We start from the raw sequence: 23,453 nt of genomic DNA on the forward strand, positions 1-23,453 counted from the left end.
GATCTTTGATACCTTTATTTTATGGCTAAGTATGCTAACTAGGATCCACACACCTAAGGTAATTAATATTTCAATTTGTCGCATTTTAATGATGTCATTAATTAATTGTGTTTTACTAACTTAATTATTTACATTATATGATGTTTACGTTGATTCTTGAAAGATGAAAGTTGTTGTTGCTACATGTGCAACACTTTCTGAGCTTTCTCTTGTTTATCAATTGACTTTGACAACAATTGATCTTAAGAAACATGACATAGAGATAACTATGTCTCTCAAGGCTATCAGCAGGAATGTGTCTACTCCCTTTCTTTATATGTCAACATGATGTCATGAACATTGTTTTTGGTGATGACCTTCTTTCCATATCAATGATGCAATTATGAATTAGGTGAATATTATTTGTAATGGTTCTTATTTCAATATATTCAATTACACAATTGTAACATTGTATTTGTTTTCACAATTATTGGTATCTTCATTGCGTCTTTGTGAAGATGCAAATGCTTTTTATTATGGTTTCATCAACTTAATTGCCGTTTATTTGAATGAGTAAGTATTTGTATTATATTTTATTTTAAATTTACAATAACTTTGTTGTTTCTAATAATATTAAAAAATACAATGCACATTGACAACTCTTCATTATAATTTCGAGGTAGTTTCTCGTAGTTATTGTATTCATTACACAAGATCATATTTTTTTTATAATCACATTATTGGTATGAAATATTATTACTTTAAGTGAAATCTTCCTTGATTATGTTTTTTTCTATTTATAAAATTCAAATTTTATCTATACATTATAGTCCATATTCACGATCCACCTTATAATTTGAAACTTATAATCATAAGAGTAAATAACTTGAGATGTATGATAACACTGTTTTTAAGAACTTATTAATGTAATATGTAACTCCTTTAGAATATAACAGATCATTTTTAATAGTAACTGGGATAAAAAAAAGTAAAATAAGCAAGTGTTTTTAGTGAGAATAACCCAAGAACTCAGAAGAAGGAAAATAAATTTAAGGATATGTAGATTGTACTCTTTAAAACCTTTTAAAATGTCATATTTACGATAATGAAATTTGTTTCTAAAAAATTACTTGAGACCAAGTTAACAGCTTAAGAGGATAAGATAAAAGAGACTCAATGTAAAAGATAAAGTTAATAAAATAAAATAAATTAAAAAATATTTCTCTAATAAAAATCAAAATATTTTTCTAAAACTAAAATTAACAAATATGTAAACCCTTTTAAAATATTGACTCAAAATATACAATAAGCTCCGTATCTTACTTTAATTAAAAAAAATGAATTAAATATTAGCAAGACTAACTACTTATCAGTTACAAGAGCCTTTTCTTTAGAACATATATATGTATATAAGAAAAGGAAAAAGTTAGAAGATTGAAAATGGAAGGAAGAAAAGAAATGGATAAAGTTGATGTTAGCCGCGTTGACTATAAAAATAAGAAAAAGGAGGCAGAGCAAGAATATTTATGACGTGAGTGGGGTAATCATTCATGGTTTTGTTTTGTTGTTGAAAGCGATGGAAACCATATCCATCATTTACATCATTTACAGCATTGGAATATACAGTGCCCATTCCAAGCATATGGCCAGAATATGCCATTCCAATTGCCTACAATTTGAGGAAGAATAATGGATATCAATTAACAAACCCAACTTCATATAGTAAACCCTAACTTTAATGTGACACGTGCATCTCCAATTCTCAAGCATTTTTCTTCTTCTTTTGGCTTATGCTGTCAACCATATATTGCACACTATAAAATCAGAGTAAGAAAATATAGTTGGCTATTTCAAATTAAGGTGCTTTGAATTAAAATTTTAAAAGATTTTTTTTATAAATAAGAAAACTCCTTAATGGTATTTAACTAAGACTTTTTACCATTTATAAAAAGTTTTATGATATTAAACAAGTTACTATTTTTTTTTTGAATTCTTGTGTAAGTTAATTTTTTTGTTTTTGGAAAATCTGTCAAAATTAAATTATTTCGACAATCGATTATATGAACAATAATTATAATTGAATAGATTTTTGTTTATGTTTGTTGAAAAAATGATTTTGAGATATTTATTTTTTTATATAACAAAAAAATCAACTTTATTTAATAAATCAACTTAAAAAATTGTGAAAAATAATAATAAATTTATTCATAAAATGTAAGCAAAAAACTGTTTATAAATTTCAACTAATTTTTCAAACAATTTGCTAATTTTACAAACATTTTTTTTTTTGCAAGAAAACAACTGTAAGTTGGGAAAATGATCTTTCCAAATATACACATTAATTGTGTATTTTTTGGTAAAATTTATACATATCACACTTAACTATCAATTTCATTCAAATTATTGAGATTTTGTGTGTTAAGGTAGACATTAAAAAATTGTATTAATTTTTTTTTATCCAAATCTTACCATTTTTATTTTATTTTTTTATTGACTCATAATTTTAAATGTTGCTAAAATTTATAAGTTCTTTCAAATTTTATAAAATAAACTTATTAAGAATCTAAGCAGCAAAATCTTGACAATAAAAAAAATTATAAAATAAAATTACAAGTCATTTCATTCACATATAATTATTTAAAATTAGCAAAATTTTTCTATACCATAATAATGTTTAAAAATTTTCATCCAATACTTTCTAAGCTTGTACTAGTGTAACTAAATAATAAGGTAGAGATTCAATAAAATAGTGTCACTTATTCCTCCTTCATTCTATAATGACTGCATTTTAAGATCTTTATATACAGATTAAAAACAATAATAAATATATTATTTTTTATACAATTTTATTAAAATAATCAATCCTCTCAATAAATACATCACTTTTAATTATAGTAATTAAATAATTTAAGTTAAAAAATATATTTAATATTATATTAAAAATGAGAACATTATGATGGATCAAATATTAAAAATATTGTTATTATAAAATAGAGGGAGTACTTTATAATTTGCAATACTTAAAACTATCAATTTTTCAAAATTTTGAAAATGGTAGTCTCTGTTAACAAAGATATTTATATTTATGAGATCCTTGTCTACATTATTATAGGTATTTATCTAGCATTTTAGTAAAGGACAAATGTAATGATAATACGTAAATATCCATATAAAGTTTTAGTTTTGCAACATATAAAAGTCCATGGGGCATCAATTGATTGTAAAGAGTTAATGTGGAAAATTTAAGAAATGTGAACTAGATTTTGTCCTTTCGTAATTCATTGATTGCCAATTTTGCCATTTGTAATTTGTGGGACTCATAATGCACTGAGCATGATCGTCTAATAAATGCAATTGCCTCAGACTCAGTGCATGTTTTGTATAAGCCCAACCAAATACGGTTCAGTTGAGTGGAACTAGTTCTGAGTTTGTGACGGTTAATTACATTTTTTTTTGGCATGTGCTCTTTATTGTTAATCGATATTTGTTGGTAACCACAAAATTATAAGTAAAATTCATAAAAGGAAAGTAGAGCTTACCAAATTGTGTGTTTTATATATATATATATATATATATATATATCTTTTTATTTATTATTTATTTATTTTTACTAAACGCCTACCGGATTATGTATATCCGATCTAAGAAGTAGAAAACCTACGATCAACAGAATAGTTCTAACTTCTAACAATACCTCTTAGCTATTTAATGACTTCTTCCTGTAATTCTTATAATATTTTGATATAATTTAATATTTTGGAATGTTAACTTATTTTAAAAAACTTTTGTTAATGCTTTTAATTTTGAAAAAAAAAACTTAATCAAGAAGATTAGAATACAAAGGTTAGAACTTTTACTAAGTTTTGAAAAAACAATAGCAATTAGTCATTAAGTTTGAAAATAGTATATTAGTTATTAAGAAGAGTAAAATCTAGTGTAATTTGTAAACTATGCATTGACCCCCAATGACTGCTTACACTGTCATTTAGGTAATGACTTACACTGTTATTTAAGTATTCCTGCATATTGAATTAAATCATTCCATATTTTTTTTTTTGAGAAAAAAAGTGTTTCTTGAATTTTCTTTTCATTGTAATATTATGAAAAATAACAATTAGAAGCCTCGTAGGAATTGCCATAAATGCTAGCAGAAAAGGGCAGTGTAATTTACCTTTATTACTCCCTCCGTTTTTTTTTCATAGTCGGTTTGTCAGAGTTTGTTGTTTTTTTTTCATTGTCATATTACTAAAATCAATGAGTTATTAATTTTTTTCTTCCATTTTTACCCTTGATAATTAATACATGTTTCCTTAACAATGTGTGTATTTATTTTTAATGTCTACCTAATTTTTCTCTAACTACTCATATAAAGTTAATGTGCATTTATAAGAGCAATATGTTCCCAACAAAATACTATAAAAAAACAAAAAAAAGGACAACTATTTAATGGAGTAGTTCAACAGTCTAAAAAATGCAAAAAAAATGGTAAAATAGGAAAGTAAGTAATAAATATTTTTGAAAACTAAAATATCAATGATTTTCTTAATTCCCGTGCAAAACCTTAAACGACTATGAAAAAAAACGGAGAGAGTATTATGTTTGGAAAAGCTTAGATAAGAAACGCAGGGTCGTTAGCGATTGAAAATGAAACGACAGCGGGGCAAAAGAAAAAGGAAGAGAAAGTGACGTAATGATGTATGAGAAAATGAGAGGGGGATGAGTTATAGCAATGAGTGAGAAGAGAAGGAGCAGCACCAGTTACTCCTTTAAAACTAGGGGAGAAGAGGAGATGCTAAAATAAAATTAAATAATGTCTCCTGTAACATTCTTTTAGCTTGTAAATAGGATTCACTTTCTCTTCCTAAATTATGGAGATACTAATCTCAATTCTATTATATCTATTATCAATTACAATAAGGTCAGTTAAAAATCAAAAGTAGAAAACTTTTATCGAAAAATGTATACGTATATTCTCTTGTATCTCTTTATTGTAATTTTTGGTATAAACTTTCTACATATCGATTCCATAGCCTGTATCATAAGAGCACTAGTTAGTAAGACCCCAAAATTCATGCAAACTGCTTTTCTATTTTTTATATTTTGATACGTAAGTTTTAGAATGATTTTATGCTGATATTTCAAGAAGGTAATTTTCATACACTTTTCCTATTTTGAACTCTCAATCAATTAGAAAGCATTAATAATGACTTTTAAATTAAATATTACAAAGTCAATTAGAAAGCATAATAAATATGACTTTTAAAATAATTATTACAAAAGTTAATAACTTACCATACTTGTCGATATATGATTGAATAACAATGTAAAAAATCCTTTAAGCTATCAATACATTCTAATTAAAGTTTATTTTAAATTAAAATAAATATCATGTATCATCATTATTTTTTTTTAAATAATAAAGAGGTTAGTTACTATGCTAGGCTATGGTGAGGTGCTCACTTTGCTAGATGCGGGCCGTCCCTGGTCCGTGGTTGGAATCCTAATGTGGCTAATATTCATATTTGGTGCATATTTGTTTTATAGTCTTCTCAAAGCAGCAGCAACAAAATTCATTTAGAGGTGCCTTCAAACTGATCTCTCAGTTGCTCGTACTTCTTAAGCTCAGCAATGGAGAGGGAAGGCGACAGCTCTTCTAAGACCTGAAAAATCCAGGAAATGCCACTCACATAAATAGATAGATACCAGAAACAGCTGGGAAAGCAATTCATGGATAAGTGTTATGAGTTTGATCCACACAGAACCAGATTTATCAAGAAAAATTGCAAGTTACCTGGACAAAATCATTGTATTCAACAAGAACTGAATCTGCTTCATTATCTTGGCTGGAAGACTCTGGGTTTGCACTTGAAACCTAGAACGAAGTAGTGAGATTAATTAGCCTCTAAAATCTAATCGCATAATAGTTTATGCATAGATTTGTAGAACATTAAGGTTTCTGAAATCTTAATGCTGGCATTGCTTGTGATAGTAAATACAGGCTGCCATTTCCTCTATAAATCGGCAGTCCACTATCATTTCAGATATCAGAAGTCATTTAATATCAAACAAAATGCATGCAAATTAGTCACGAGTCCAGTGACCAAGGTTGAACTTACTTTGCGCTTTGCAGCATGGAACCAAGCATCTGCACACAAGGCATACATGTCTGCACCAGTAAAGTTTGGTGGACATTTTTTTGCTATGGAGTAAAGTGAGACATCTTCATGCAATTTGAACTTTCGGGTAAGAGCTTTCAGGACCCTGGGAGAGATAGAGATCAGGGGTGCACAAATAGATATTTCACAAGTAGAGCTGGAAAAGCAGACTGCTTACCTCTCCCTGTAAGATGCATCAGAGTTAACTCCAACATATAGCAGTTTATCAAATCGACCAGGGCGCAAAAGTGCTGGGTCTATCAAATCTGGTCTATTACTTGCACCTATAATAAACAGATCCTATTAAGCCAAAAACAGAAACACCACTTGTTAGAAGCAAAATAGGATGTGTTTTGCTAAAAGATAAATATTTCAAGCAGATAAATAACCTGTGTTGAATCACTTAAGCCGTCAATCTCTGCAAGCATCTAATAACAAGGGGAATATATTACATTAGGAAACTGAAACAAAAAAACAGCAAACGTCACGGTCTTGTTCAGAATAGGAAATCACCTGAGAAACCACTCTGTCCATAACGCCCCCAGAATCTCCAGAAGCACCCCTAGCTGGTGCAAGAGAATCAAGCTCATCAAAGAAGATGACACATGGACGTGCTGATCTGGCCTGTGAATTATTTTGAACATCATTTTATCAGAATCTGTTCTGAAAACTGTCTAGTTCACAGTAAAGAGACACAAACACATTTAATTCAACTTGAGAAATTATTTAGATTAAAAAAAATACTATTATGATATCATACCTTCTGGAAAATGTCTCGTACATTCTTCTCAGACTCTCCAATGTACATGTTGATCAGTTCAGGACCTTTCACGCTAAGAAAATTCAATGAACATTCTGTAGCAACAGCTTTTGCTAATAATGTCTGTTATTAAATTAAAGAGCAAGAAAATGGTGTTAGAAATATTTTTTTTTTAACTCAAAAGTAAAAGAAATGAGGTAGAACATCGTCATTTACCAGTACATTACAACTTACTTTTCCAGTTCCAGGAGGACCATACAAAAGAACACCAGATCGCTTCCGTAATCCTGATGAAAATAGATCTTTATGCAGGAGAGGTAACTACAATAAGAAATACAGAATGAATCGAATATTCAAAAATTACAGACAATAAACAGTATGTCCAGGTAACATATGATTTAGTATGATAAGTATTAAAATAGAGACGAAAAATGCCAGGGGAATTTTCTCAAAAAAGAAAAATGTGACCTGAAAGAGAAGCAAGAATTATGTGCTATTCAATAGAAAGAGCCAAAATATGCAGTAATCTACAGGGGAAAACTCCATGATTTTTTTATATTTGGAAGGGTCATATCTTCCTGCTCTAGTTGAAAGAGAAGAGCCTATTCAATCTCTTTTTAGTATAATTCAGTCTTGATAGCTTCCATGTTGAACATAGGAGAGAATTGCATTCAAATTTCAATATTGACTATCCAAAAGCACTGTCTTTTTTTTTTAATTTTTTTTTATCCATATTCTTATACAGTTATACCTAACCTAAAATGTAATTTGACTGAGTTAGCTTATGATATATGACAAGCTAAAGTATCTTCTAAAATGTTGACCATGTAAACATAACCAGAAGTTTTTACATAAAGTTAGCAAAAAGCACTTATAGGGGGGAAAAATAAGAAGATGAAATGAATACAACTTTTCTCATGAGCTAAAATCAACTTATGCACCTTTACTTTTGAAGTTAGATGAGAGAGCTTCTCAGAAGTTGAGGTGGATAAAATGATTATAACTTGTAGGAGAAGTTTTATTCACTTTACCTCCTCATTTTCCTCCTTCTATAAGTTCTTTCTGTGAAATTTATCGAAACTGACACTCAAAAGGGTGGAATTGTACTTTCGAATCAGGGGAAAAAGTAACAACCAATATAGTTATATCATAAAAGAAGCCCACCTGAACAGTATCCAGGATTGACTTTTTGACATCTTCAAGCCCACCAACATCTTCCCATTTCACATTTGGAACCTGCAAAAGAAAAAGCCATACTTAAAAATTTCTGTGCATTAAGGAACAATTTTTTTCCCATAACACATCTTTCATGCTAAATATACATTTTTTTGGCATCAAAACAACAGTAAATTTGTCTGCTTAAATGTAGACAAAAAAACCACCATAAAAGCCTGATCACTTAATTTACCTTTGGAGTACCCAATGCTGATGCATTTCTTTTCTTTGATCGTTCCAAAGCATTCAACAAGTCTTCTTTCCCAGGAATCTGAGGTGAAACTTTACCATAATTGTCCTCTGCCATCTTGGAACTAAAAGAACTATCTGCATCATCAGGCACATCTTTGTCAACTTTAGCATTGTTTCTAGGAAATAAGTTGGCACCAGCATCAGCAATTAAAGCACAAATATCCCTGGGCATGTAACCAGATGTCTGTCCAACTATTTCTTTTACTAAAGCTTCCAAATCAGTCTGCAAGAAGCAACAATGTAACCAGTCAGAGTTAATATTTACACTATTATACACAGCGTGTTCCCACATTTGGTATCTCAATTTTTCCCTTTCTTAAAAGTCTAGTGTTATATTTTCAGTCAAGAAGAGAGAAGAAAATCAGAATTCCAAATTAATCAAAAGGCACCACCTCTTACACCCATTCTCAACTTTAAAATAACTTTTTGTTAAGATTTTTTCTTCTACAAATTAGTTTTTTTGTCATTTTTTATTTTCTTTTTGATATATGCTATTTAATGTTGAAAGAAACATCCACTTTTCATTGTTTAATTTGAGAACTTGATGGCAAGGATACAAGAAACTTGATCAACGATTTGTCCAAATGAGAAAAAATTAAAAGTAAACATAAACACAAGATGAAGATTCATTCAACACTTACACTAGTTAGGAGTTCAGAAACACTTTGCAGTGACTGAAATAGCATTTCAGCCCTTTGTTCTTCAGTCAAAGGCCCCATGCTTATTTCATGGCTAAAACATCGTCTGATAGTTGAAGGCAGACCTTCTGAACTGTCAGCAGTAGCAATCAACAGGACCTGATGCCCACTTGTGTTTTCAGCATTTTTCTCCACCTTCACCAATATGCCGTAAAAGTAAATATCTTTGCTATTCTGTTTAAAAAAATTAAAGCCAACTTTGGTTTTTGAGGCTTTTCTGGTTTTGATATGAATTATTAGCAAAACAGCCCAACAACAAAATATATATATTCTGATCTTAAAGTGGCAGTGTTTGAGTGCATATTGCAGGCAACTTTCTGCACGATGTATCTTATTCTTATCAAAGTATGTTGCATATCACTTAATAGTAGCTTTTCAATATAAAAAATAGTCAATTTTAGAAGCTTGTATCTCCAGCACAGTGATTGCCTCAATTTACCACAGTTCCCAGAAGCCAAGTCCTTGTCATCACATTCTCTTTTCTATTACAGAAACTGTTATTATTTCTAAATACTTATCTAAGCCATATTTTGGTAATGATTATTTTTTAGGAAATAAATTGCCTTTTTATTTCCAAAATCTTTGTTAGAGATCTGGCAAATAAAAAGAAGAATTCTTTCTCCATTTCTTTTGTTGTTAACTTTCTTTACTTCTTTAGCTGATTTGCAATATAAGATACAATATCTTCCATGTGCAGAAAAAATGTTAGTAGAAAAAGTTGTAGCCCAAAAAACAGTAATAGCAATAGCAAAGTTGAAGTATGTTAGATCTTACAAATTCACCATTTGGTTTCCCCGGGGAGTTACTATCATCAAGTTCACTGACTGGCTCAGTGAATTTCCTAATAACTGATGCAACTTCAGATGCATTTCCTCTTTGATCATGTGCTGAAACCTCAGGTGATTGTGAATCTTGAAAAACATCAAAATGACGAAGAAGAAGTATTGCTGGCGCATATCTGTAACAATATCATCCTGTAAGTGCAGACTAGAAGCTTATGGAATTGTATGTTCCTGTCCTATAGTTTTGTGCGCATTTTAATCAACACCAAAACAAGAAAGGAACAGGAGAAAAGTTTATGGCACAATATGTGTTCTTGTCATTCCTAGTATTTGAAACATAACCTTTGAGCTGTTTTGAAAACTTGCGCTAAAGCAACAGATGTTCTATCAGACACCATTAGATCATGACAGTTATACTCCACCACATGCAGCCCCAGTCGACGAGCAACATATCTAACAACAGTCCTTTTCCCACAACCTACATAATTAATGTTGTTCAGGAAAAAACACATGCACCATCAATGCATTATAAAACCACCATTTATTTGACATTTTAAATGAACAGAAGTTGATGATATCAAATGGTGATCCAGATCACAAAATAAATTTATGAATCATGTGAGAAAATACAGATTCCTTTTGAAGATAAAACAGGACAGCATAGAACACACCTGCCAAGCCATACAACAGAACTGAAACTCTAAACTTGGAAGAAAGTACAGATGGACAAAGAGTTGGTGTTAGTATCGAAGCCAAGATCTTCACAGTGTCCCCTTGCAAAGGCACAGGTCCTTCAGGTCCACCAATTAACAAATCTGGAGGGAGTGCGGATGGAGAGCTCCCTACTAGCACGAGAGCAGTTAAGGTGTTGTTGACACGGAAAACCGGTTCATCTGATGGTTCCATACCTACAACCTGAAGACATAAGTTACACTCTAACAACCAACCTGACATGTTTCTCAAGGTTTTACAAAAACAAAAGAGAGTTATTAATACCTTGAAACAAATAAGGTTGTCATTTTTATTTAGCAGTTCTTGATTGCAAGGGACGCAAATGGGGGAATTGCAGTTCCAACTTATGCTAATCCCAAAAACATCTCCTTTTGACAAATACCTGTCAACCTCAAAGTACTTTTGCAATGCCAAGTCAATCATGTCTTGCCGCTCTTGGGACTCAACAGGTGAACTTGCTCTAACGGATTTAAGGATGCCACATTTTGGTATCTTCACAAAAGAAACCCTCAGAAGAGAGACAAACCTTGGAGGCCGAGCAAGCGGTTCCAATTCAACGTTGATGACAGAATCCACATTGCTTTTAGTAGCATCCTCGTCACCCCTTTTACCCTGAGGTTTGAAATACGAAGCCAAAGCATCTTGACCGTGGAAAAGAATGGATTTTAAGCACGCCACGTGCAGGTTAAGGTTAAAGGCCAAAAGAGGAGATACATAAGCAACTTGATCATCTAACAAAGAGCCACCACCAAGAGGGAAATCACAAGATGGAAAAACAAGCATTATTGGAGAAGAAGAAGAAGAAGAAGAAGAGGGTGCGTCTAAGTCTATGTTAGTGGTACTGGTGGTGCATGGTGGATCAAGAGCAACGGCCACTGCGACTTTTTGTGTGTTGGTGTCGACATTCTTGATCAGAACCTAGTGAAAATTAAAAGTGAATAACAACAGAATTCAAACTACCAGTACTAATAATATATTAAGGAAGGTGAAATTGAGTTGAATTACCGGTGAACCTGAAGCGATGGAGAGGGTTTTGAGGAGGCGAGTGGAGAGGGCGATGAGTGCGGAGTGGTCGAGAGAGGGGTTTGTGTTTGGGTTTGGGAATCGGAGAATTCCTACGGGTATGCGGAAGCTAGGAGAAGATTGATGGTGGAAGATTGGGGCAGTGGAATTGATTATGTGTTTTGTAGAACACAGTATCAGAGGCTTTCTTCTTCTTTCCACCATTTTCAATACTCAATGTTGCTGCTTCGCTTCTTCATCCTCCTCTATCATATTCATAGTTCATAGTTCATACCTTTTAATTTAATTTTATTGTAAAAAAAAAATATATATAATACATTTAATATTGAATTATTAGAGATAGTTACTTAAAATTGATTTCCTAATATTAAAAAATATATTTGTTGTAAGTACTGGGCCAAACAAAACGGCGTAGGTGTGGATAAGGCCCAGCCCAATGTTGATGGTTTGGGCTTTATATATATTGATAAGAAAAATGATATTAGGGTTTCTTTGTCTCCATTGCAGTGTTGCAGATAGAGTAGGGGAAGTATGGTGTCGCTGAAACTGCAGAAGCGGCTGGCCGCAAGCGTGCTCAAGTGCGGAAGAGGAAAGGTTTGGCTTGACCCCAATGAAGTCAACGAAATCTCCATGGCCAATTCTCGTAACCACTTCCACTCTTTCATTCTTTTAGCAGTGTAAACATTTTTTTATATTAATTTATTTACTTATTGATGAGTTGAGAATCGAGAACTTGTGTTGGATCCGACGCTTATTGTTGTTTGCAATATTAGATTACTCGTAGCATTTGATTTAATGGGATTTTATTTATTTATTTTTGTCTTATTTGTGATTGTTATTCAAAGTGTTTTTAAGTGGGCTGGTGAATGAATTTTGTTTGCAGTGTCAATGTTGGGTTTTGTTTTTTGTATGAGCAATTGGTGAGACTATTGTTATTTTTGTTTTTTGGTAATTTGAGTTTTATCTAATGTGTGGTATGATCCTTAAATATTTTGCAATACATACAAGTGCTTGTTTCATAGTGTGGTGGGTTAATGTTTGCAGGGCAAAACATCAGGAAGTTGGTTAAGGATGGGTTTATCATCAGGAAGCCAACCAAGATTCACTCCCGGTCACGTGCTCGCAGGATGAAGGAGGCAAAGAGGAAGGGTCGTCACTCTGGATATGGTATTTATACCCAACTTTAACTTGGTTAATGATAAATAATATCAACAAATGAGTTGGGATGTAATTCATTAATGCATGATTAGAACCTATGGTCATGGTCATGTTACATCCTTGGTCATTTCAAATTTACAAGATTTTACTTAGCTGCTTATCATTTCAAGGAGTAATGTAATGATTTCGCTGAATGGACAAAACTCTATTTACAGTTTTTTAGTTGCTTTTAAGTGTTATTCATTTTTACGTCCATCAGAATTTGAGTTTCACTTTGGTAATCTATGTTGACCTTTAACAGAAACTTTTGTTGCCATATATCAACATGAAACTCTAATAGAACAACACCAAGAGTATCTAAGTAACTGCATCTAAGGTCTATCCTCACTGAATATTGTTGGGTTGCCATAGAGTGAATTGCTCTATTGTCCTTTGGGGAGTGGGAAGGGGAGGAACATCATTTGCTAATTATATTGTTTACCTAAATACTATTAGGTAAGCGTAAGGGTACAAGAGAGGCAAGGCTTCCCACCAAGATACTTTGGATGAGAAGGATGCGTGTGCTCAGACGGTTGCTTCGTAAGTACCGGGAATCAAAGAAAATTGACAAGCACATGTACCATGATATGTACATGAAGGTGAAAGGTAATGTTTTCAAGAACAAGAGAGTCTTGATGGAGAGCATTCACAAGTCCAAGGCTGAGAAGGCTAGAGAGAAGACTTTGTCTGATCAGTTTGAGGCGAAGCGTGCAAAGAACAAGGCTAGCAGGGAAAGGAAAATTGCTCGGAGGGAGGAGCGCTTAGCACAGGTGAGTTCCAGTGTCTGGGAATGTGTTTACTAATATATTTTATGAAAATTGGGAATTTGCTGCACAAAGAGTATGTTCACTGAAGTTTATAGTGAAAGTTTTGACACAATTTCTCTGTAAAATATTTAGGGTCCTGTTGATAAGCCAGTACCCAGTGCCCCAGCAGCCACAGCACCACAGTCTGGCCAGTGAGTATTACGGTTTATGCTTATTATGCTATATTACAGCTTTTGGTTTGTTATGTATTGTGGCCTAATTGTATATATTTAATGCAGAGCGCCAAAGAAATCCAAGAAGTGAGTAGCATATCTTGAAATTCAAAGGATGTTGAATCTTTAATAGCGCTGGCACAATCTTTAATTTGCTAAAGTAGTTATGACGAATCTCTTTTTTGTTGGTTTAGACTTCGTAAGTTTTGCATGTATAAGAACTTTATATCTTGCATACTTCAAATTATATATTTTGTTGGTGCTTACTGTTTTTTTGGTGTCAAGATTGACATTGTTGTGAAGATGCTTGTGTTATCCATTTATTTATAGGGCCACTCGGATTCTAATTATGTGCCCTTGCATTCTTCGTATGCAAAAAGAAGTTCCTTGTTTTTGTTTAGTTGGGAAGAAAAGAGAGGTGAAAGATAGTAATTGTTAAGTGATTTTAATATCTTGAGTATAATAGTGGGAAGTTAAATAGAGTAAATTCCTTGTCCTAACAAAATGTTTTGCCTTTTTCTTGGAAAAGAATTGCAAGTGATATTTTTTCGTTTTTACATTTTATTTCCTCGGAAAAGTTATTTAAAAAATAAATTTTAAATAAGAAACACAGTTTTGGAGATTAAAAATATATTTGAGCTTTATTAGGTTAGTTGAATATGAGTGATGTATTTTAGGAAACATACATTTAGTATGTTTCGTAAAATGCATCACTTATAAAGAATTCGTAAAGTGCATAAGTTTAATTCTACACTTTCTTATTTCTTTTTTTAAAGGAATTCCAAACTTGTTTATAGTCGTGCAGATTTTAAGATAAAATTGAATAGCTGAAATAGTATTTTGACACTCCATTTATGTTGTATATACGAGATTTTGTATTTTGGTGTACATATTATTTTGGGTAATTTTAACTTTTGAAATAAAAGTAAGAATGACTCCCCTGATGCTTTGGTATAATAAATAAAACCATTGCAGATGAAGTGATGATTATTTGTCACATTCTCGTTTTCTGCCACATTGCAAACATTAGTTAACTTGTACGGTAGAATGGATCAAGGGCGGTTTACAGGCAGTTGCTATTTCCTAGAATGCACTATCCTTGTCCAATAAGAAATCACCAGGATGGGAACACGTGTCGAAGTTGTTTGAATGACCTGAGAAGGTGGAAGTACCTACTGAACACACGATGCCTGTTTATTACCCTATGATTGAAACTCTGCACGCACTCTCACAAGTCATAAGCTACAGAGGAGGCGAGGACCACCCATTAGCTAGCAAGTGTTAGGTTCTCCATAAATCCCAACAACCCCCTTATTACACAATATGCTATGCATCTTTTGACACACGTAAAACCACAAGTGAAACTGAAGGTTAATTACGCATCTCCATTCTATATTCAATATTTCATAATATCTCACATTTTCAATAAATCCTTATTACTTTAAGCAACTCACCTATTTTTATTTTGGTTAAAACTCTAATTTGGTTGCTTATAATATTTTTTTGTTTCAATTTAGTCTTACTTTATTTTTTTTTTAATTTGGTCTCTAATAATTTAAATTAGTGCAATGTCAGATTTTCGTCTAAATTATTTAAACGGAGTTAACTATTAACTTCGTGGATGCCACGTAGATGTATAGGTTGATGCTAAATTTTCTTAATGCATCTAGAACTAGAACGGCCCGTTAGGAATGATTAAACGACATGGTGTTTTCCCTTGAAGTTATTAACCGATGTACCTCAATAACAATATGTTCTTGAGGAGGTACAACCTGAAGTAGAGGAAGAGGACATACATGACCAACATTTTACCACACAACCACATGTACAGGTAGATATTGCTGATATCCTATCAGGCATTCAGTGTTATATGGTGGATAAGATGTATTATTGGCACCTTCAGCGTTATCCAGGTGTTTTCCCTTCACAGTGCATCATTTTGTTGAACGTATGTATGTGGTTGGCGTTCTGGAACGGCCCGTTTTGAATCCAGAACGACCCGTTCTGGTTCCAGGTGCATTAAAGAAATTTAACATTTACTTATGCATCTACGTGAAATCCACCTGACATCCACATGGCTAACAGTTAATTCCGTTTAAATAATTTGGACGAAAGTTCGACATTGCACTAATTTAAATTATTAGGGACCAAATTGAAACCAAAAATTAAAATGAGACTAAATTAAAACAAAAAAATATTATAAAAAATCAAATTAGGATTTTAACCTTTTATTTTTTATTTTTTAACTCAACAAAGCTAAAAAAATTCTCAAATAAATCTCAATTGATTTCACTCTTTTATTTTACCTTTTTTTTATATTCAAAAGGATTTCACTCTTTAATTTTTTTTTTTATATTCAAAAGTTATTAATTTTTTTTATATTCAAATGTTTAGGCACAATTCCCCGGGACTAAGTTAATTATCCTGTTTGAGAAATTATGAAGAATATAAACATAGAACATAGAAGTCGGATTCAATCCCCTGCGGTACCACTATCAGGGCACTCTTATATTTCTTTGATTCATCTTAGTTTTAATATATTTTTAAGCAACAAAACTACTCTACGTAATGTATCAATAAATTGCTTAAAAGTATGTTACTTGTAATTTTCTTTATATTTGGAGATACAGAGATAGATTATATTGTGTTACGAAAGCGAAGAAACTTTTTTATACATCACAGTGCAACCTACGTTTTTTAATACCATAAATAAAATAATACACATCCAATCATACCAAACAAGAAAAATGTCTCGAAAACCAAGGAATATCGCAGATTGGAAAACTTTTTAACAATTCTACAATATATATGGCACGAACCAACAGGCACGAAGGATATCTTAGCCATGCCTTTTTGACTTTATTGTGCAATTCATCTAGAAAAATGAAGTAGAAACATAAGCGAACAGGATCTCAACTGACGCAACTGATAATTATTTGAACCGTTACCTACATATACATACTTCCATCATTCATCCTGTGTCAATTTTGAAGAAAAATTATGGCTTCGTGAGCAAACGAAAAGGGTATGCATCAATCCCAAAACTCAGCTCAACGGAGAATATTACCTACCTTTATTTGACACAGACATCAGAACCAGCTAGTTCTGCAGATGGAAAGGGGGATCTCTAAGAGGGAGCTTTCACTGACGTTAACTATTTTTCCTACTCAAATCAGAACCAATAACTTATGTGAACGAAGAGGAAGGTTTTTTGGAGAGTAAAGCTTCAAGTGACGCATGATCAGTGACTGGGGGGCTACAAGTGAAGTTTTGGCATACAAGAGCCACAACCTTGTTGACAGCATAGTTATTTTTCGCCATGAGAGCAATATTGCTGTTATTAACTTCCCAAAATTCCATCTCTTCTTTGTTATTGGGATCTATATGAATAACCTGCAATCAACACCAGCACAAATGATATTGATGACAATCCGAATGAAATGTGAAGATATCGACAATATAAATAGTAACTATTCTTACTGTTCTGTTGGGATCATATAATGCATGAGCAGCAGCAAGCATGTGTTCAAATTCCTTGGACGTCCTTTCACCAACCACGACCACTTCCTTCCGAGAAGGTACACGCAACATGTCTGCTGCACAACACATTAGAGGCACTGCCATAGCCATATCTTTCAATCTTTTCTCAAAAACTGCCTGCATTACCATTTGAAGGGAGTTCTAGTCAATTGCAACTGCCCAGTGACTACTGACTAGTAACAGAGATTCCCTTAATAATCCCATCCCACCATTGTTGGCACGTAAATGAGAAGAAACAGCTTTTAGGAGGAAAGGGAAGAGGGGTTTACAGACCAATAGATGCTCTGCATTTTTCTTATAATGCTCAGCCTTACTTCCAGCAACCATGCAAGCCAATCTTATAAGATTAATAGCAGAAATTGAGTTTCCAGAGGGTTCTGCCCCATCATGGTCTTCCTTCACGCGGAGGAGAACTGAAGAATCTTCTCCTGTATTATTGAAATACCCGCCTCCATCTCTATCAAGAAACAAAGCATCCTGCAAGCAACTCATATCATTAGAACTCAATGGCTGGTGCACAAGAAATAAATTTATATGGAGTCCACATAATTTTTACCTGGGTTTCCTGCAATTCAATGGCCCATATAAGCCAGTTAATTCCACCGCCAAACTCATAGAGATCCAGCAACCCAGAAATCAGAAAAGCATAATCATCCAAGAAACCAGGAGCTTTTGATGGAGAACGTCTGAAACTATGGTGTAGCCTGTGAGTCTCCACATTGTAAAGTTGATTTCTAATAAAGAATGCTGCTCTTTCTGCAATTCTCATGTATTCCTTTGGCTGAAATGTGAACGATCAAAAGGAGGAGAAAGTTAAGCACAAAGGAAAGAATCCAGTTGGCTACAGGTGTTCCCTCCAACAACTTCACCCACTATTCCTTCATAACTTAAACACCCAACGTCCTCTAACTCGGAAACTACTCATTATCCTAGACAGTAAAATTGCACATATATGATGCCAACTAACAGACATTTTCAAAAATGATCTTTAAAAGAGGAGTGACTCCCCTCATTTTAAATATTGGTCATTCATCTTCATTGCTATATTAGTAGGGGAGAAACTTACTTCAGTGCCAACAACAGGAAAGTAGAATTTGGTCCCTTCAGGTTCACCCTCGAGAATCTTAGAAGCCCTAGCAAAAGCTGAGATTGCCAGTCCATTCCAAGATACAATAACCTAGGAGCATAGGAATCCTTTAGAGTACATATAGAACTTGAAGTCTAGATCATCATAGGTGGATCCCAAATAAATCAATAAGACTATTTAAGGGAAATACCTTATCATCCAAATGTGGCTTTGGACGCCTTGACCTTACTTCGAATAACTTACGCCTACATTCTCCAAGAATGCCTTGATATGTCTCACCTGACATGCCATATTTTGATGCTATTTCTGAAGATTCCTTTCTCTCAATCAGGACATTCTTTCCCTTGAATTCATCGTGAGGATCACTCATTCCAGATAGGTCACAGTTACCCGGTTGCTTGATGTAATAGTGCTCCTCAAAAAGAGCAGCATGCTCTCCAAGTATGTCTTCAACCTAAACAGAACAAATGGGGTTCAAAATCACCTCCAAAAATAATACACCAACCAATAATTAATTATAATACTTCTATGAGAAAATTGTCAAGTCACTGTAGATATAATTGCAGAATTACACTAGGGAATCAGTACAATATGACATGCTGCCAAATGCTTGAGATATTCAGGGGAAAAAAAAAATTAGATTAAAATGCAAGTTTTTATTTAGCACAAATGATCTCTGTGAATTATCTGTGCTTATTATCAAACTAGAACATTATATTTGTATTAGGAAGTACAATATAGAGATCTACAATAAATATCAACGAGAACAAAACAACAATGAATTGAAAAATATAAAATACATGTCAAAATTCAAAAGGGTATCATAGCTCACAAGTTTAAGCATATACTTCCATATCAACTCTGAAAATACTGTAGTTAGATTGTCCTTAGCAAATTAAAGGTTAATAATTAAGAAATAGGCTGGTTATTGATTCATTACAGTTATTGTGCTCTTGAAAAATACAGCTATTGATTCATACATGAGATAAATAAATTGATTCAATTGACCGCTGCTCTATATTACTTTAGGATGTGATCTTGGACAGAATTTTCCTTTCCTGAGGACTGCACTGCTCTGGACTTCTTCTGGTTGTAACAGCTCCTGGAGCTGGTTTTAGACTTTTAGTGATTAATACCACCAGTTTTTGTTATTTAATTCTGGTTGCTAACATGGACACAATTGAAAGATACAAAATTTGTAAAGACCTAATTGTACCATTTTATTTTTGGGGGGCTATAATGAAGAATTGTATATTTTTCAGGGACCTAAAATGTAATTATCCATAAGAAATATATTAAATAATGTCAAATAGGACATGGATTAAAAACCTCTTTGCTTGTCCATATGTAAAAGGCTCCTTCCTTTTTTCTTGCAGCCCCTTCAGTCTCAGCACTGTCAGCATCCTCTGCTGAAAAGATTTCACCTTCTGGACCAATCATATCTCTCCTTAAATAATCGAGGATATCCCGTGATATATATGAATAAAAGGTATCTTTTGTGATAGAAAATGCATCTAGATAAACATTAGCAAGCTGCCCTTGATCATATAGCATCTTCTCAAAATGTGGAACTGCAGAGTTATAACAGCTCAACAATTTAATCATCTTTACAACATTTCAAAACAAAGAGCATTGGATATAACGGTACATCCTAATTAGCATGGCCAAATCAAAATACTCAGGTACTTGCATATTGAGAATTACAGCTCATACACGTACATGTCAAATATTTACTCAAAGAAATGACTGCTGTCCAAGGTAAACTTACCATGCCAGCACTCATCCACACTGTACCTGTGAAACCCCCCTCCAATATGATCATGAATCCCACCTTTTGCCATGCATTGCAAGCTAAACAAAACCATTTTCTTACTTCCATCAGCTCCATCCAACTTCCCCATATTTTCCAACTTTTTGGAGTGATAAAGCATCAAGTTGACCTCAACTGGTCTGGGAAACTTTGGTGCAGATCCAAACCCACCGAACTTTGAATCATAGCTCCCAGAGAGCTAAAGAGAAAAAAGTGGATCAATGATAGTCAAGTATTAAAACACTCAGACATAAATTAAGGATTCAAAGCATCAAACAAGTACATGCAGATGAGATATTTTCTCACATAAAGAAATAATATTATTTTATCTATGTTATTAAATATGAAAATCTTACAACACTGGTTGCTATCAGCCTTGAATTCATTTTTTATAAATGAGTAAACAATATTGCTATGTTTTTAATAATTTCCCCAAACTCCTCCATTCTCATGGACAAAAAATAGAAAACACAGAGAATAGCAAGACTCTATACATGGAAACTCTATTTTCTTTTCCTTTCTTCCTTTTCTTCCCTTTATATGTGTCTAAGAAATGGAGGGGAAGGATTTCTAGTAAAACTGAAATAGGGGAAAAGGCAGATGCCCAAAGCCTAACCTGCTCTGAGCATAGATGTATTGCTTCGGCGGGAACCCCATCAGGCAGTTTATCAGAATCAGAACTAGCAGACATTGCCTCAGAAAGCTGTTCAATTGCATATGATCCACTCTTAATTAGCATATCCCTCTTACTGTCCCAGGCCTCTTTTACCTTTCTGGAGAAAAGAGGAACAAATAGTATACAGATAAGAATTTTAAATCATTGGCTTGAAGTATTATACTCAACAAATTGTGACATGCCGCCCACCAAATTTATTCAGAGAAATAGTCTAAGTAGGTTGGTGATTCAAGTCAGCATGTGCAATAACTCTCACCTAAGTATAGTCTTAAATCCAGGTCGTCCATACTTATCATCAGGGGGGAAGTAAGTTCCACCCATTAAAGGTTTCAAGTCAGGTGAAAGAAACACACTCAGGGGCCAACCTCCTCCACCATACAAAGCCTGTACATACGACATGTATACCTGAAGAAAAAAAAAAAGTTCCTTTAGTACACCTTGTTACCAACCTCAAATTTTCCACAAGCATCTAAACTAATCAAATTCCAAAGGAACTCGAGATAATTCATAAACGCCACTTTTTTTATTGGTTGTCAGCAAACACTCAAATCACAATCAATACTGTCTGTATGATTTTTAAGAGAATTATCGTAAAAGTCAATAAAGTTACCATTCATGAATCATGGTGGTTTATGACCAGATGACAATATAAAACTGCTTTATATTCTGAGTGCATAGCCTATTCTATCTTTAACTTATGTATAAGTTCATTTTAGCTCATGAGACTATGAGAGAAGCTTAATTTATTTTTTTTCCTCGCTATATACCTTATCAACATCTGGTCGCTCCTCTCGATCCACCTGTAGCATTGAAACATTAGAGTGAGAGAGAACAAAGCAGAACAAGTTGTGAAACAATGAAGAGTAAAAGCGGAGAGAAAAAATCTAGAGCTAAAATTCAAAGCAAGATAAAAGGAAAAATAAATAAATAAATAAAATTACCTTAATGCTAACAAACCAATCGTTCAACAGGTTGGCAACCGCTTCGTCCTCGAAAGACTCGACCTCCATAACATGACACCTTACGAACAAACACTTCAGAAACCGATCGAAAAGTCGAGACGAAGAATACGAGTTGTGAATGAGTCACAGTACATACCAGTGACAAGTGCTGTAACCAACTTGGAACAGAATCGCCGTCAGCAGCACCACGCGCAAAGCTTCGCAGTTAATTACGCAAAGGAAATTGGCAAAAGGAACAAAAAGAGAATACGAAAAATGAGAGAATTACTTGACAAGAAGATAGGCGCGTCTCGGCGGCGCGCTTCGGCGAAGGCTTCTTGGCCCCAGGGATACCAATCAACCTTGAAACGAAGAGTTATAATTAATGATTTAACTAATTTGATTAATCGATTGTTAGTGAAAAGGAAGGGAATGGAGTTAGAATGGCGTGAGGGAGAAGACAAGACTTACGGGGTTGTGAGCGTGTTGGAGAAGGTAAGGGCTCTGTTCGGAAGCGAGGCGGTTGGTGTGTTTGTGAGATGATGCCATGGAGAGGAGTCTGAGTGAGAGAGTGAGAGGTTTTGGTGGGAATTTGAAATTGGAAGGGAGAGAGTGGTGAGAGAGAAGACGGGGAAGGAGGAGAAGAGAGGAAGAAGAGGAGTGGGTGATGCGGTGGAGCATAGAATAGAACAGAAGGAGTGTTGTTAAGTTAGAAATGTGTGTGTAGTAGCGGGGACTTGTCTATGAGAATTGCATTTGCATGTCTACCTCTTCCCTTCTAAACCTTGCCTTCCACATCTTTTTTCGTCCACATGCTTTGCCTTTGCCCTTCCAAACTCGGAATCCAATCCAATACTTGTTACTGTTTACCATATGTTTGGATGAGATTTCAGACTCTAGGATCAAAATTGATTTTCGTTAAGAGTTTCAATTCTCACTTCTTTATTTCTTTATGAAATAGTAGTATATTGAAAATAAAATATTAGTTTTGTACTAATATTTTAATTTAATGTGATCCCGAAAAAGTTTATATAAAACCAAACATGCACAAAATCTTTTCGTTTATAAAATTTAAGTACATCTTTTCATATTTGTAAATTGTAAAACATGTTATGTTACGTGTACCAATCAACAAATTCAAGACAGCTGGTAAATAATTTAGTGCTTCCAAGACAAAAACTAATTGTTGTATTGTTTCTATTTAGAAAAAATAACTAATATCCAAGATTAACTGCTATGTGGAAAATCGAAAATATGTTACATGTAATTTTGATTTTTCAAGGTTCAATTTACGAAACTGCCTCAGTTTCACCAATTCCATTGAAGATATCCCGATCAAACATTTAAAAAGAAATTAAGAGATTATTACTATAATTATTGTAAAAATTATTTTTAATTTCTTGCAATTGGATAATGATATAAAAAAATTATAATAATGACAACAAATTATAATTGAAGCTTTATTTTCAAGGAGTTTAACTTTAATTCACAGTGTTATTAGAATCACTATCCCACAATGATATTGCATCTGGTTCTGTATAAAAGAAATAAATATCTAATCTTATTTAGAGTGTTAAAAGTAGTTAACTTAACTAGGTGTAATTAATAACATCATAATTAAAATTTT

General features: G+C 33.2%; 3 protein-coding genes across 6 annotated transcripts; 1 reads left to right on the forward strand and 2 right to left on the reverse strand.

The window, feature by feature from the left end:
* Positions 1 to 4,610: 4,610 nt before the first annotated feature.
* Positions 4,611 to 11,878, reverse strand: PEX6 (peroxin 6). 2 transcript variants are annotated; one of them, XR_002239687.3, is made up of 17 exons: positions 11,579 to 11,878; positions 10,838 to 11,491; positions 10,513 to 10,756; positions 10,184 to 10,319; positions 9,834 to 10,017; positions 9,003 to 9,194; positions 8,303 to 8,584; positions 8,059 to 8,130; positions 7,129 to 7,215; positions 6,895 to 7,017; positions 6,648 to 6,758; positions 6,524 to 6,562; positions 6,313 to 6,434; positions 6,096 to 6,240; positions 5,771 to 5,851; positions 5,440 to 5,639; positions 4,611 to 5,010 (listed from the first exon to the last, which is right to left on the reverse strand). XR_002239687.3 is itself a non-coding variant. In XM_020357263.3 (16 exons), the coding sequence occupies exons 1-16, from the start codon at positions 11,798 to 11,800 to the stop codon at positions 5,550 to 5,552; spliced, it is 2,784 nt and encodes a 927-aa protein (XP_020212852.1). In that variant the 5' UTR covers positions 11,801 to 11,878; the 3' UTR covers positions 5,214 to 5,549. The 2 variants fall into 2 exon arrangements, 1 of the variants encoding a protein (XP_020212852.1); XM_020357263.3 differs by lacking the exon at positions 4,611 to 5,010 and having other exon boundaries at positions 5,214 to 5,639.
* Positions 11,879 to 12,079: 201 nt separating this feature from the next.
* On the forward strand, positions 12,080 to 14,074 carry LOC109796993 (large ribosomal subunit protein eL19y). The gene is made up of 5 exons (XM_020356872.3): positions 12,080 to 12,239; positions 12,641 to 12,763; positions 13,250 to 13,563; positions 13,693 to 13,751; positions 13,839 to 14,074. Exons 1-5 carry the CDS (start codon positions 12,128 to 12,130, stop codon positions 13,861 to 13,863), a joined length of 633 nt encoding a protein of 210 aa, XP_020212461.1. The 5' UTR covers positions 12,080 to 12,127; the 3' UTR covers positions 13,864 to 14,074.
* Positions 14,075 to 16,520: 2,446 nt separating this feature from the next.
* On the reverse strand, positions 16,521 to 22,658 carry LOC109796628 (catalytics). Of its 3 annotated transcripts, XR_002239664.3 has the most exons (16): positions 22,298 to 22,658; positions 22,116 to 22,188; positions 21,984 to 22,044; positions 21,827 to 21,905; positions 21,653 to 21,685; positions 21,142 to 21,290; positions 20,826 to 20,982; positions 20,168 to 20,408; positions 19,729 to 19,970; positions 18,590 to 18,853; positions 18,379 to 18,489; positions 17,869 to 18,093; positions 17,586 to 17,789; positions 17,253 to 17,429; positions 16,844 to 17,165; positions 16,521 to 16,748 (listed from the first exon to the last, which is right to left on the reverse strand). XR_002239664.3 is itself a non-coding variant. In XM_020356343.3 (15 exons), exons 1-15 carry the CDS (start codon positions 22,505 to 22,507, stop codon positions 16,959 to 16,961), a joined length of 2,394 nt encoding a protein of 797 aa, XP_020211932.1. In that variant the 5' UTR covers positions 22,508 to 22,658; the 3' UTR covers positions 16,521 to 16,958. The 3 variants fall into 3 exon arrangements, 2 of the variants coding, with proteins under 2 accessions (XP_020211932.1, XP_020211931.1); XM_020356343.3 differs by having other exon boundaries at positions 16,521 to 17,165; positions 21,984 to 22,005; XM_020356342.3 differs by having other exon boundaries at positions 16,521 to 17,165.
* Between the last annotated feature and the right edge of the window lie 795 nt (positions 22,659 to 23,453).

Source organism: Cajanus cajan, chromosome 6, assembly GCF_000230855.2.
Source record: "Cajanus cajan strain Asha chromosome 6, NIPB_CcT2T_4, whole genome shotgun sequence".
Classification (NCBI taxonomy): Eukaryota; Viridiplantae; Streptophyta; class Magnoliopsida; order Fabales; family Fabaceae; genus Cajanus; species Cajanus cajan.

What these genes read in the sequence shown, in the direction of transcription:
- PEX6 (XM_020357263.3), bottom strand. Translation starts at nt 11,800, where the DNA reads ATGGTGGAAAGAAGAAGAAAGCCTCTGATACTGTGTTCTACAAAACAC. An exon ending in GTCCTCCTGGAACTGGAAAA is followed by an intron (nt 7,018 to 7,128) that starts GTAAGTTGTAAT and finishes ATTTAATAACAG; the next exon opens with ACATTATTAGCAAAAGCTGT. An exon ending in TGGACAGAGTGGTTTCTCAG is followed by an intron (nt 6,563 to 6,647) that starts GTGATTTCCTAT and finishes CCTTGTTATTAG; the next exon opens with ATGCTTGCAGAGATTGACGG.
- LOC109796993 (XM_020356872.3), top strand. Translation starts at nt 12,128, where the DNA reads ATGGTGTCGCTGAAACTGCAGAAGCGGCTGGCCGCAAGCGTGCTCAAG. An exon ending in AATCTCCATGGCCAATTCTC is followed by an intron (nt 12,240 to 12,640) that starts GTAACCACTTCC and finishes TAATGTTTGCAG; the next exon opens with GGCAAAACATCAGGAAGTTG. An exon ending in ACAGCACCACAGTCTGGCCA is followed by an intron (nt 13,752 to 13,838) that starts GTGAGTATTACG and finishes TATTTAATGCAG; the next exon opens with AGCGCCAAAGAAATCCAAGA.
- LOC109796628 (XM_020356342.3), bottom strand. Translation starts at nt 22,507, where the DNA reads ATGCTCCACCGCATCACCCACTCCTCTTCTTCCTCTCTTCTCCTCCTT. An exon ending in ATTGGTTTGTTAGCATTAAG is followed by an intron (nt 21,686 to 21,826) that starts GTAATTTTATTT and finishes TCAATGCTACAG; the next exon opens with GTGGATCGAGAGGAGCGACC. An exon ending in TATATGATCCCAACAGAACA is followed by an intron (nt 17,166 to 17,252) that starts GTAAGAATAGTT and finishes TGTTGATTGCAG; the next exon opens with GTTATTCATATAGATCCCAA.